The 14,973-nt window shown below is 45.7% G+C and overlaps 1 protein-coding gene across 2 annotated transcripts in view; it reads right to left on the bottom strand.

Moving 5' to 3' along the window:
- The window catches only part of glra3 (glycine receptor, alpha 3), a 47,070-nt gene extending 32,470 nt beyond the window's left edge, over window positions 1-14,600 (bottom strand). For both annotated transcript variants that reach the window (XM_070552680.1, XM_070552681.1), the window contains exon 1: window positions 14,466-14,600. In XM_070552680.1, coding sequence (XP_070408781.1) covers window positions 14,466-14,530 — 65 coding nt within the window. In that variant the 5' untranslated portion in view covers window positions 14,531-14,600. The remainder of the gene's footprint in view (window positions 1-14,465) is intronic.
- Between the last annotated feature and the right edge of the window lie 373 nt (window positions 14,601-14,973).

Raw genomic sequence — 14,973 nt, 5'->3', positions numbered from 1 at the left:
TTAGTCCCTACACCCCCAGCAGGTCCCTGAGGTCCAGTGATCAAAGCCTACTGGTTGTGCAGCACCAGGCTAAAGGTCAAAGGTGACAGATCATCTGCTGCTGTGGCCCCCAGACTCTGGACCTCTCTCCCCCTGAGCCTGAGATCAGTGGACTCAGTGGTCTCCTTTAAAAAGCAGCTGAAGACTCACTTGTTCAAGCTGGCTTTTGGATGACCTTCTTCACCTCTCTCTCTTTATTCTGCTCTCCCCACCTATTCCACCTTCCTCAGGATCCACTGGTTTCCCTCTTTCCTGTTCACTCTCTCTCTTTCTTAACATTATTTAATCACAATTGTCTATTTTTGCTGATTTTTTGCTGATTTTTATCTTGAGAGGCGCTATAGAAATGATCTTTTCTTCTTCTTCTAGTAAATTGCAGCCCCCCCCCCCCCCAGGAAAAGCCCGTGTTAACAAATCATATTAAAGTTCAGTCAAAACATATGTTGATCTTGTTTATTCAAGACATAATTGTAAAACAAAATAAAATATTACAATTAATGCATGAAGAAATAATCAGAATAAAAAAAATACACGTTTCTGCTGCTCACCATTTTATAAAAGTTTTTATCTCCATAGTTTTTTTAACACAGCAACAGGTGAGTTAACCTAAAAAAAATACATATTTTTATTAAATTTGGGATAACATGTTAAATAACTGAAATGTATTTTTCTAAAATGTTTGTATTTGTAATATTTAAATTAACCCTTTGATGCATGAATTATGAAATCTTCAACCATGATTTGTTAAACAATTTTTTTCATTCATTTTTAGGTGTGAATGAAACAAATTTCAACAAATATTTTTTGTAATATTTTGTTAATTTACAAATAATTTATTACATGTCTACCTCAGTGGACAGCGTGCATTCTGAACATGAAATATGTCGGCTTGACTTACTGAAGTCCAAATGGAGGGGCTCAAATGCAATAAAGTCTTCAACAGCTGTGCTTAATAGCAAAAATGAACAAATAACAATTTTGAATACCTGTCCACTGTAGTGACCATTATGCATCAAAGGGTTAAATGTTTTGGATACCTATTTTTATTTTACTATAAACAAACAAAGGTGCAATGCAGCACATCGCCAAATTCAACCAGAGTTACCACAAGGACCAATTTGGTGTGCCACCCCAAAAATTTCTTTGGCCCCATCTGGCCACCCCATCAACATTTTCCAGAGGCGCCCCTGCTGATGATGTTTAGCAGGTTTAAATGAACGAACAGAATAAAATCAGGGAGATAATAAATAATTTTAACACGATGTTACATTTTAACATCAACATCTTAACGTATGTGTGCGTACTACGCTGCGGTCCCGCTACGATGTCGGACTCAACTTGTTCTGATATAATGTTGTAGGTCACCCAAATCGTTCGGCAGACCAGGGGGTTGATTGTGTTAGATTTAGTTTACATCGGACTCGTTTGGTTATTTCATGAGCCAATCAACAACCTACTGTGCTGCAATTGCTTTGAGTCACACACGTGAGAAGAAGGGGTGGGAATTCTGACCTATCAGCTTCGTGGGTTGGTCGTTGATTTTTAAAATATCTCAAAACATTCTCAAGGATGTGTTTGTCCCAGGGATGCCTCTGGGGTTTAAACTGCCCCCTCCCCTCGAGAATCTTCTCTGAGATGCTTCTGCTGGAACCAGAAACCCGCGATGCCCGACAAAACAAGATACCGCTAAACAGCAGTCACCGTTTTCTAGGTCCAAACGTCTTTTGTTGTCTGTTTTTCTCTTTGGGACTCTGGTAATTTGTCCTAAAGTTGAAGTGGTAGCAGCTGGCCGTTTCTCCTTCTCTGACATTAGAGAACCTCTCGCGCCAGCGGTGTTCTGTTGCTAAATATGCAAATGCGTAATGAATGGAGGACCCAGGGAAGTGCAGTAGTTGCTTTTGGTCCAAAGCGTGTAATTATGGCGGCGGTTATGCGAAAGAACCACTTTATACATTTTTTCCATCCGTCCATTTTCTTCTGCTTATCCGGGATCGGGTCTCGGGGGCAGCAGCCTAAGCCCTACTACACAGGAAGCATCTGCGGTGTGACACGGCTGCAAAATGGCACCGCCTCAAATAGAATCCATTAGTCTGGAGAATTAAAACCAGCCGCGAGTGGCGATTTTCAGAGGAGCGGTACGCCGCGCTGCGCTGCTAAGGATAAGGTTGGGTTCTATTTTTTCAGCTTCTGAGCATCAATTACCGCAGTCAACATGGGCTAGACAGGAAGTCACACACGGTTTCTGTGTAAAATCCCCAGTAACTTTCAAAATAAAAGTACCGCAGCGATTTCATGAAACTCACGTGTGACCTAACGGCGTGGTTACTCACGCATCGTTCCCGAAGTGCAGCAGTGTGTTTTCATTGCTTTATTCCTGGCAGTGGAGAGGAACAACATCATATATGACATCAAACAGCGATAACATCATCATTTCCTTGTTTTTGGTTTAAAGGCAGATTGCATAAACAAACCTTTGAAGTCTCGAGGGATCTTGTGAGTCGAGCGAGGAGAACAGCAGAGATTCTCCCGTGTGCTCTGGAGTGCAGCGATTGTCACGAGTGAACCGTTTCACTGCCACTCCACACAGCTGATGCTTTCAGTGTGCATCCGGGGTTTGCCGAGAGGACCAGACTTCCCTCTCCCTAGCCACTTGGGCCAGTTCCTCCGGGGGAATCCTAAAGCATTCCCTGGCCAGTCCAGAGACATAGTCTCCTCCCGGTTGGACGTGCCTGGAAAACCTCACCAGCTATGCATCCAGGAGGCATCCTGACCAGATACCCGAGCCACCTCAACTGGCTCCTCTCGATGTGGAGGTGCAGCAGGTCTACTCTGAGCCCCTCCCGGATGACTGAGCTTCCCACCCTATCTCTAAGGGAGAGCCCAGCCGCCCTATGGAGGAAACTCATTTCAGCCGCTTGTACCTGAGATCTCGTTCTTTCGGTCACTACCCAAAGCTCGTGACCATAGGTGAGGGTAGGAACGTAGATCCACCGGTAAATCTTCACCTTCTGGCTCAGCTCTCTCTTCACGACAGATCGGTACAACGTCCACATCACTGCAGACACAGCACCAACCCACCTATTAATTATTAATTATTACCTATTAATTTTCTCCTTTTCTTAAAATCTCCAGAATATCAGTAATAGCTAATTGTTGTCATACTATGTTAGAACGTTGTTTGGAGGCATGAAAAATGTGTTTTCAGCTCATTTATTTTCCTAATTTGCCGCCGCAGCTTTAGGACACCTGATCGTGTCTTCATTCTTGGTTGTTTTTATTTAAAATATTTTCCAGGGTCAGATGCAGTTGCAGCCGTGATGCAGAAAAATCTGTAAAGAGTTCAGTTCTCCTCTGAACCGAGACGATCCGTCTCATCTAAAGTTTCATGAATCAGCTGACGGAGATGACAGGAAGTCCACGAAACGTGGCTGATGGGACCTTTTACTGTTTATCATTCAGGAATAAACATCTGAGTTTGAAAGTGAATGTTTATTATTTGTCCCCTCAGAGGCCGAAAGCCGTCCGTCTGACAGAATTATTTATATCTGAGATTATGCAACAGACGCCTGCTGAAGCCGACGTGAAGCGACAGAGAAGAGGCCTTCTGCTTCTGGAGACCTCTGCTCACCCGGCGTTACGTAATACTCTTCATCATCATCGTCGTCATCATCATTACCACCATCAGCAGCAGCAGCAGCAGGGCTCAGCAGAACCAAACGGGTTCCTCTGTGGACTCAGACCCGAACAAGCTCATCTAGTCAGAACTTAAACGACCCGGTGAATTTTAATCTCCTACAGGAACACGGTGGGTTTACGGGAACATGACTCAGCATTTATTCAGTTAGGTTACAACTAGGGATGGGTACCTTTGACATTTGAATCGATTCGGTACTAATTCCCGGTACCTAGGAATCGATACCGGTACTTAACGGTACCAATTTTTGATACTTTTGAGTGTTTAATAATTTAATTCTCTTTTATAATTAGATATATATTTTTCTCAATATATAACCATAGTTGATAAATATCACGATAAATAACATACAACTGTTTGTATTTTAACATCGTCCTTGTAGTTTTATAAGCTGATAATTAAACTGAAGCAAACATCTTTACTGTGAACTAAATTTACTGTGTATCTTCATTCCTTTTGCCGTCCTTTTTCATTTGATTTTTCCTACTGGGAAGTTAGAATTTCCGAGGAGAAAGCGAACGCACCATTAGCTGATAACAATGGCGGCAATGGAAGCTAACATATCAAGCTAACGTTATCTTAAACAGTTTATTTAGCTGCTGGAGCAGATTAAAACGGTGATGCCTCACACTTAGATCGTTGTCGCTGGTTTCATCTTCACCCAATCACCCGTCGCATTTAGTGGCAAAGCCAAACTTTAGAGCGCGTTCATGTTCTTCTAGTCGGAAATTCGGAATTCCGATGAGAAAGCGAACGCACCATTAGCGGAACGGAAGCTAACATATCAAGCTAACGTTATCGTAAACATTTTATTTTCCTACCGGAGCAGATTAAGATGAGGATGTCTCACTTAGATCGTTGTCGCTGGTTTCATCATCACCCAGTTACCCATCACATTTAGTGAAGTGGACCCAAGCGTTAGCATGCGTTCTTTCTACCATGCTGCTCTGTTTACAACTGGCTCGCAGCGACCGACATAACGCTCTTGCGCATGCGCAGCTGTCTAGGCAAGTTCTCGTTATGAAGGACGGGTACCGAAACGAGGCACCGTTTCAAATGACGTGAATCGGTGCTCAGTCGGTACTATGGAATTCGGTCGGTACCTTAAAAAGTACCGAATTTGGTACCCATCGCTAGTTACAACAGAGGTCACCTCAGGTCACAGAAGTAACAGGTCTGATTAATCATCCTAATCTGGGTCAACAGAACCAGAACCAGTGGATCAGGCATCAGTAAATGCATCCCTGTGGTTGAGTCGTGTTCTCTGAGCTGGACATCCCACAGGGAGGAGACTCCGGGTCAAAACCAGAACTCTTTGGTCTGGGAACGCCTCCGGGATCCTTTAGGATAATCAGGAGTGTGTCTCTGGGAAGAGGGAGGTCTGGGTTTCCCTCCCGGATGTCGGTGGTAGAACATTCTGATGTTTCTGGGTTCTTCAGAGGGTTCCTTTAAAGAACATCCGGAAAAACAAACAGAACCTTCATTAAACTTCAAACAGTCGCTGGTTCTGGAGCATTCTTTCTGTGAGTTCCTGGACAGAACTTCATGTTCTGCTCCAAACCTGCAGTGACATTTCCACCACGACGCAGCTGCAGGTTCACAAATTATTCAGCCGCACTCAGCGGCTGCTGGTGTCTGACAGCTTCCTCAAACACCAGAAATCAATTTCCACCCCGCGGAGGTGAAAGAGTTCCCGTGTTCCGCTGAACGGACCCAGAAACCAGAACAACATCTGTTCTGCATGAAGGAGTTCTCTCCGGCTTTCATCTGGGGCCAAAACCAACCATCGAGCTGGGCTCCACTTCGGTTTGTCTTAAGCTTTGAGACGTGAAAAAGCAGCTGTTGGTTCAGAGACAACTGATGACTCCGCCTCTAGCCCCGCCTCCAGTCTGTCCTCCCATCTCCTCCTCGTCTACAGACCCAGCTCCGAGAGTTCCACGGTGAGGTCGGGAGCTTTGAGGCCTTTCAGCGTTACCTCACACACACACTCGACAGCCAGAGGAGGCTTCTGAAGGGGATGAGTAAACAGGAAGTAGAGATGACCCTAAATCACTTGACTCCTCCCTTCCTGCTGCAGTCAGCAGGTGCAGTCAGTCTGAGAGGTGGTCAAATGGCACTATAGAGCTCCGGACCCCACGTGACTCTCACTTAGTAGACGCCATATTGGCAGGAAAAAAAGGTAAACAAACACGGATTATAAACGTGAACATGAACGGGATCAGCTTGGATTTTACTTCGTCGGAGTTTACTTCACACTTTAAAACAGAAGAAATCGTTTTATATAGTCAGAAATTAAATAGACTAAACATCTCCGACCCTCACCGTGCCCCTGGGATACTTTTTAAAAACGCCAGAAGCTGTCGGAGCGGACTTCTTACCGGACCTGGCCGGGGAACCCCTTGGGATTCCCCCGGAGGAGCTGGCTCAGGCGGCTGGGGAGAGGGAAGTCTGGACCTCTCGACGCTACTGCCCCCGCAACCCGACTCCGGATAAGTGGATGAAAATGGATGGATGGACAAATAACAGATTTACATGTAAGTAGTTTAAATAAAGTGCTGTGCTGTTTGAATGTATAAACTGAACACCAAGAGAAATCACTAGTCTGATTTTTTTCCGTGAATAAAATAAATATGTCAGGCAGGAGCGTCTCAGGATCTGTCTGAGATCGGTCTCGGTGAGACAGATAATAGCAATCCAAAGTGCTTTTTATGTGTGATCTGACAATTGATCAACCATTGCTTAAAAATTAAATACAGCTTAGCCGGTTAATTGCTGTGATCATAAAACACGTAAACGGCAGCACGCAGAACTCACGAGGCAACGTTTTACGTGACGTTTACTTGCTGCTATGAGTAATAAGACAGAAAAAGCCACGCCAAAATAAGTTTAGGAAGCCCACTAAGAATCATAATAACAGCATTTAAAATAAACACCACACACAGTTGAGGAAACGTTGGTTTAAGTACCTGATATGAAGCGGTCGCTGCATAAGCGAAAACCTTTACTCTCGGGATCCCAGTTTCATTTTAGCCCGGTCACTAGCACGTTTTATTACAATGATCCAACGTTTGCGGCGCTCCGGATCTTGGGGAATCCTGTAGATGGCTCATTCCTTATGTCGTCCGCGTCTGTTCTGCATCCTGGGGCACAACAGGAATCTACCGTATTTCCTGTCTGATTGAGTTTTCTGACAATAACAAATAGTCCAGCTGATGGCTTCTGCCTGCCAAGATGGCGCCGTTTCGATTTGAACCGTTGCATGCCGGGAGAAGTGACGTCAACTCCCGGAGCTCTATACACACAACTATAAACTCCTCCCACTAAAGGTGTGTCACTATAAAGCCTCTCTACCTTTAATCTGACTAAGAGTTTTGTTAAAGTGAGCCATTGATCTTCCCTCCACTTATTTATCTGGGACGCTCTTATTTTGTAGTTTAGTAACAAAAAATATTCAAACTTATTTTGAGTTTTTAATGTGATCCCCCACCCCCACCCCACCCCCCCTGTTGCCTTCGAACCTGAGTTCTTCATAAGGCAGGTGACGCGGCTCAGAGCCCACAGGGCTAGCTTTACCGGCTCTGCAGCTTTTAGGAGGCGTCTCAGTTTGTTCCTGTTTTTAAAATCAGCTGCAGCAGATTTTAAAAACCTCCAAATCTCCAGCTGACCCCGAGGTGTTTTTGGTGTTCCAGCCCAGGACAGACCAGTGCTGTGACAGGGTCGACTGCTGCCTTCAGCCAAATGTTCACTTACTGTGCAGACCCCCCCCACCCACACACACACACACACACACACCACCCCCATCGCATGCACACTGCTCTGCTTTACTGTGCTCTGCAGCCAAATGTAACTCAGCAGGAACAAGGGCTGTTTTAGTTTGATTTGTCATGCAGCAGAAACACACACACACACACACACACACACACACACACACACACACACACACACACACACACACACACACAGGCAGGCATTCACCCTGCAGTTTGACTCCATGTGTTTGCAGGTTGGAACTTCCTGTTTTCAAACAGAACCTGAGGTTCTGGGTTCTATTCTGACCCAGTTCTGGTCCCTGAGGACTCGTTGTATCAAAGCAAACACTGAAAACATGAACTATTCCTGAGTGGAGAATGAAAGTAGAAAACTCACCCGGACCCCGAACCAGGCCTGGTTGGATCCAACCTTCATTGGGTTCTTCTCAGGGCCCGGTACCTGGTACCAGGACCACCTATGATCTAACCCATAGGAGACGATCCAAAATCTCTTCTGTCATTAATGCAGTTTGTTTGCTTGTTGTTTGTATTTATTTAAGGTAGGGATGCAACGATGCCACTTTTTTCCAAACCGATACAGTACCGATACTTGGATCTGAGTACTCGCCGATACCGATTACCAATACAGATACATCTACCACACAAAAAAAAATGCAATGAATTGGAATACAGGTTTTATTTTCTTCTGTTTTCAACAGGAAACAACTGTGAGGTAGATAAAAGTAATATAAGTGATCACAAAACTAAAATATTAGGTGAACAGAAATGACGAGTTACAGTGAAGTCACTTTCAAGCAACTGCATTGGTATCAGTTACTGGTATCTGTTAACTTTTACCGATACCAATACTGGTATCAGTATCTGTATCGGCACCAATACCGATACCAGTATCGTATCGGTGCATCCGTGATTTACGGAAACAGATCAGCTGATGTTTATTCCTGCATGTGGAGCGGGTCTGGGCCTGTTTTATTTATCTCTCTCTGTCTGTTTACACCTTGCATCATTCTAACTGGATTATTGTTGACTGGACGCCAGCAGCTGTGACATGTGAGATAAACTCAGCCTGCATGATCAGGCGTTCTAATTCCTGCGTGCTAATGGGAGAGATAACACATCGTCTGGGAGTACGGATCGTTTAAATCCCGCTCTGGGCTGACGTGAACGCTGCTGACAGGTTTCTGTTTGAACTCGTACAGCACAGAGACCAAAGTGTCTTTTTATATTTAGCGACGATGTTCGGGGGAAAAAAGGCAGAACCGACTGAAACAAACATGCTGCGACATTTTACTGGTGGGAGAAACACTCAGAAACAGCTGACTTCACTTCTGAGGTAGAATTAGGCCTCGCATGATCACAGCTGGAGAGGAACGGATCCTGGTGTTCCCTCAAATGTTAGGATGAATTAAATCAATCAGTCATTTTATTTATAAAGCCCCTTCCCACCCCGATCAAGGGGGCCCAAGGTGCTGAACGCAGTGCAAAGAAGCAGCACAATAAAACAGCTCTATAATAAAATAGAGATAAAAACATTTAAAAACAAAAAAGAGCTAAAAACAATAAAAATTGTGATTAAATACATTAAAATGTGAATAAAAACAACTAAGAAACAGATCTTAAATACAGCTTTAGCCTTGCTTTAAAAGTGGGCAGCGATGGTGACTGTTTCGTGATTTCTTGTGGGAGTTGGGTCCAAAGCCGAGGACCCAGAACTGCAAAGGCGCTTTGATCGCGGTACCAGGTCACTCTGACCCGAACGTAGCCATCTTGCAGGGACGTAACGGGTCAGCGGGGAGGCTAAATAAGGTGCCGCTGATCCAGACAGGCGTTGAAAAACAAGGACCAGGATTTTAAACAAGGTGCAACTCTTCACTGGTAGCCAGTCCAAAGCTGTCAGGAGGGGAGTGACATGCTCCCGCCTACCCGCTCCGTACAAAAACCTGGCAACAGCGTTTTGGACCAGCTGGAGCCGAGTCATTAAGCACTGGTTCAAGCCAGCGTAGAGGAAGTTGCAGTACTCTAGCCTAGAGATGATAAAAGCATTGGCTACAGTTTTCAACTCCTGTTTAGTTAAGATGGGCTTAATGTTAGACAAGCGCCTTAACTGATAAAAACACGAACGAACAACAGAGTTCTCCTGACTGTCAAACCGCAGACCAGAGTCTATCTTGACACCCAAGTCCGTAATCACGGACTTCTCATAGGGAAGCAACAACGAAAGGTCCAATCCATGGGTCTGGCGGTCAATTGGAGTAAAAACTACTATTTCAGTTTTTCCCTCATTTAAAGAAAGGAAGTTGGACCCCGTCCATTGGGTAACATCCTGCAGGCAATTCACCGGAGGCTGTAGAGTAACTCTGGCCGCCCGTTTAACAGGCATATACAGCTGACAATCATCAGCATAGAGAAGTAAATTAATGTTATGCTTTCTAAACAACAGTCCCAGTGGTAGCAGATAGAGGGAGAACAGCAGGGGCCCCAGAACAGAGCCCTGAGGAACCCAGCAGGAATTCAGCAGACAAGTGTTATAAAAACAAACTTCCTGCTTTAATCAGATTAGCTGATCAGAAGCTGAAGTGGTGATGTAGCTCAGATGGGTGTTCAAGCTGACAAAGCCCAGTTCCGCCACCCACACCTGTTCATTACCAGACCTGATCACTACAACACCTGGTTGTCACCACATCTGATCACTATATCACACCTGGTCACATAATAATAAATAATAATAATACATTTGATTTAAAAGCGCCTTTCAGGTCACCCAAGGTCACTTTACAGGAGAAAGAACACAGAACACAATAAAAATACAAATAAAACAACTAAAGGACAAGAAAACAGAATAAAATAGGTGAAATCACAATAAGCGGTTTGGAACAAATGGGTTTTGAGTTTGGTTTTGAAGAGGTTGAAGCTATCGGTGTTTCTGATGTCAGGAGACAGAGAGCTCCAGAGACGGGGAGCAGAGCAGCTGAAAGTCCTACTCCCCGTGGTGCTGAGGTGGAATGAGGGAATCACCAGATGGATGGAGGAGGAGGATCTGAGAGAACGGCAGGGTGTAGCAATGGTAATGAGGCTGGTAATGTATGGAGGGGACATGGAATGGATGGCTTTGAATGTATGGAGTAGAATTTTGAAGATGGACCTGAATTTTATGGGAAGCCAATGAAGCTGCTGAAGGACCGGGGTGATGTGGTGGAAAGTGTCCGTTCTACTAATAACACGTGCTGCTGGATTCTGAACTAGTTGGAGTTTATGAGTGAGTTTGCTAGGGAGACCGTACAGAAGTGAATTACAGCAATCAAGGCGGGAGGTAACAAGGCTACTGACTAGGATGGCTGTAGCGTTAGACGTAATGGAAGGGCTGAGACGATTTATGGGTCGGAGGTGAAAGTATGCAGACCGGGTTATGTTATCGATGTGAGCCTGAAACGAGAGAGAGCTGTCGAGGACGACACCCAGACTCTTAACCCGAGGAGTGGGGGTAACCGTGGTGTTGTCAATGGTCATGGAGAAGCTGACAATTCATACTTGATCACTACAGCAGCTTATCACTAACACACCTGGTTGTTACTGCAGCACCTGTTGGGCTGCATGGTGGCGCAGTGGTTAGCACTGTTGCCTCGCAGCACGAAGGTCGCAGGTTCGAAACTCGGCTGCGGCCTTTCTGCGTGGAGTTGCGTGTTCTCCCCATGCATGCGTGGGTTTCCTCCGGGTACTCCGGTTTCCCCCACAGATCACAACACGCCCTATAGGTTATAAACTGTGAGTCGCTTTGGATAAAAGCGTCTGCTAAACAAAAAAACATAAACATACACACCTGATCACAACCACATCTGGTCACTACTATACCCGATCACTACCACTGGGGCGACGGTGGCACAGGAGTTAAGTGCTCGCCCTGTAATCGGAAGGTTGCAGGTTCGAGCCCCGCTCAGTCTGTCGCTGTCGCTGTGCCCTTGGGCAAGACTCTTAACCCACGTTGCCTGCTGGTGTTGGTCGGAGGGACCGGTGGCGCCAGTGCTCGGCAGCCTCGCCTCTGTCAGTGCGCCCCAGGGCAGCTGTGGCTACATCGTAGCTCATCCCCACTAGTGTGTGAATGTGTGTGTGAATGGGTGAATGACTGATTGTGTTGTAAAGCGCCTTGGGGGGTTCCAGGACTCTAGAAGGTGCTATATCAAATACAGGCCGTTTACCACGTGTAATCTGACGCAGGGCCGTGTTGTTTCAGAGATTTGTTTTCTTAATACATAAAATCATAATTTTGTATTTATGCTAATTATCTTCATCTTAGAGTAATTGTTTGTTTGTTTGTTTGTTTTTTGTTGATCTGACACATTTAAAAGAAAAAAAGACAAAGATGAGATTTCTGCTGCGTGTCAGCTGTGGATCGTCACACAGCTGTTGGTTCCATCTCCGAAGATCCAGAAGGTCTGAGTGGTTTTGGGTGTCTCTTTGAGCCCAGATGATGCTCTAAGTCACAGAAACAGCCTCCAGCCCACAAAGTCCTCAAGCTTCACGAGTGAAGAAGTGTCTGCAGGCAAGGCTCAGGGTGGCGTGCGGAGGAGCGAAGAGACAGGCGCAAACACTGAAACATTAAAGGCGACTCGCTTTGAGCAGCTTCTACATTATGTACAACGCTGATGAAATTTAAATAAATACTTGGTTTCCTAGAAGCAGCTCCACTCAGACAGACTTAAATCTTAATGCTTGTTGTGTTTAACTGTTTGACAGAAGCTGTTCTCACACGGACCCGAGGACACAACAGCAGAATGACTAGGGACTGAACCAGCAGAAAGACCCGCTCCACCGCCGTTGCCGCTGCTGTCCAGAACCAACAGAACAAACAAAGACGTTCGAGCAGAGAAAGTTCACGACAAAAACAGACAAAAGGGGAACAAAACGAATGTTTGGGTGAAAAGAGGATCCGAGCGCAGACCCGGTCTGGTTCTGAATGACGGACTCTAATCCTGTTAAAGTTTGGCTCTGAATCCATCCGTGACCCGGTAAGAAGATTTACGGAAGCTTTGCTCCCTTCAGCAGCTTTTTATGGTAAAACTGTAGAGAAAAACACGAGTCTAAAATCCCTTAGAACAGCAGAAAGTTTTCTGTTCAGTAAAAGATGGGAGAACGTGGAACCGCGTCAACCCAACAGAACCCACCACACATCAAACAGACTTCTGCTTCAGGTTAAATCAACAACAGAACCAACATCCTTCAGAACCGGGTTATATTTATGTATCTGGCAGATGCTTTTGCCCAGAGATGCTCATGTAACAAAGCAGTTGCCATGGAGACTAATAATGAACAGTTAGAGGGAGGTGCAGGCTAGGGACTGCTGAGGAGTTGGGATCTTCTAGGCTGGTTGAAGACCAGACCTCTGGACCATCTGCAGATGTTTGAGTTTAAATCGTCTCCAGATTTAAAACAAAAAGACTCAAAGTCTTCCTAAAAGCTGGAAAAATCTAAATATGTCATGGTCCGCGGTGAGCTGCCTGCCTGTAACCCTGTTTCCCTCTGAGGATTGTTCACAGGTGGGCGTGGCTGAGAGCTTCCAGCTGCAGCTGATTCCATCATCAAAGCCCAGGGGATTTAAGGAGCAGTGTGACACTTCACCACGCCGATGATTCCTCTGTTTGGGTGCTTCTCCACGTTTCAGCATCTCCAGAACAAACCTGGACCACACTGCTTCCTCCCCTGGCTGCCCGCTCTCAGCCGCTCACCTACCCTCACCAGTTCCTGCTCCTATCCCTCTGGATGAATCAGTTCTCTCACCTTCTGGATCCCCGCAGCTCACCCGGACCTCGCCCTCCCTCTACATTACACCACTACCAAGAAACCGTAAGCTCAGCCTCAAGATTAAATCTCCATTATTCACTCTGTCTCCCTCCTCAGGACCTCTCCCTGGAATTCCGCCGCCAATACGGAGCATCATCGGTTCCCGTCTCCCTTTAGCTCCTCATTTTAAAATAAACCTTTTTTTCACACCTGTTTTCTGTGGAGTGATTCTGCATGTCGGGTCAGGAAATTGCCACCCATCATGACAAAATATCCCTCTAAAGAGGTCCTCTGTGAAGCCAGAGTTCGTTATCATTTACTTTCTTTATTTCTCCTGTCTAAAATATATTCTGAAACACCCACATTCAAACTTTATCATCAATTTTGTCAAACAAGTGAAACTAAAAAAGATTATTTATGTCAGTCATTCAACTGAAAAGGTGAAACTAGGTCAGATATTTCAAGCCTTTGTTAGTTAGTTGTGGTGATTATGGCTGACAGCTGAGGAGAACCCCGCGTTCGTTCAAAATCTCTGACAATCAGAAATCTGTGAGAAGATTCAATTCTAGACTAAAAAGGTCCTCAAATCTGCTAATGAATCCAAACTCATGCAAAGGGTTCCTGAGCCTTTAGATGGTCTCTCATCTGAGCTGGATCACTGACATTTCATCATTCCAACTTTTCCAGTTCCTCCAGGATTTGAGACGCCCCGTTTTTCTCCTCTTAGATAAAATCAGCTGCAACAGAAACTCGACATTTGTGAATCTTGTCTGTTTGTTTGTTGTTCACTTGCACTTTGTTAAATAATGTTTTATAATTCAAATAAAAATCCACACGAACCGTTTTCACTAACATTACCGTTAGAAACGGACCCGTTTCCCTCTGAGGTCAAAGGTGAAGCGCTGATCCAAAGAGGGTTCTGAACAACTGCAGATGAACTCGTTTATGTGAAACAACTTCCGCTTTGACTGCAGATCACAGATCCGCTCAAATCTAAAAGTTCTGAAACGGCAGAAGAAGTCAGATGTTCCGATCAAATCAGCTGATCCCTCAGCTGGACCAAACCAGAACTTTCTTCAGGTTCTGGTTCGGTTCTGGGTTCAGCTCTCCGGCTCTCTACCCCTGCAGGAACCGTATAAACATCTCCAGAACAACCGAACCGAGCCGTGACCCGAATCTGGACTCACCTGGCGAACAGCAGCAGTTTCCAGACCAGCAGAGATCCCGCAGCGGAGACGCGATTCCTGCTCATGTCCCGACCCAGGAACCCGGTGCAAATACGGCACCGAACCCGATCCGAAGCACCGTTCTCCTGCGCTCTTTTCACGGCTCCAGATGTTTTCAGCACCTCGGACAGCGCTCGCGCTCCAGCTGTGCTCAAACAGCGCGCGAGCTGAAACTCACAAACATTCCGCCGCCACTCCCGGAAGTCCAGGTGTTCTGTTCCTTCACATCACTTCAGCGGACGCAGCGGAGCGGTATCAGCCCTGAGTGAACCGAACCGAACCGGGACGGGATCAAACACGCACAGATGTTCCGCCGCTCTGGGCTCGTTCTGAGCCCTCACGAGGAGAGGGACTGAGCCCCGCCCCCAGCACGAGACGCAACCAGCTCAGCCAATCAGCGCAAGGCCTGTGAACATTTTTCCCGCTGAAATCCAGCAAGCCGAACCAAAGCCCGACCCGGTCCAGTCAT

The sequence above is a fragment of the Nothobranchius furzeri genome, chromosome 6 (genome assembly GCF_043380555.1).
Source record: "Nothobranchius furzeri strain GRZ-AD chromosome 6, NfurGRZ-RIMD1, whole genome shotgun sequence".
In the NCBI taxonomy this organism is placed as follows: Eukaryota; Metazoa; Chordata; class Actinopteri; order Cyprinodontiformes; family Nothobranchiidae; genus Nothobranchius; species Nothobranchius furzeri.
This window is presented reverse-complemented; position numbering and strand designations above follow the sequence as displayed.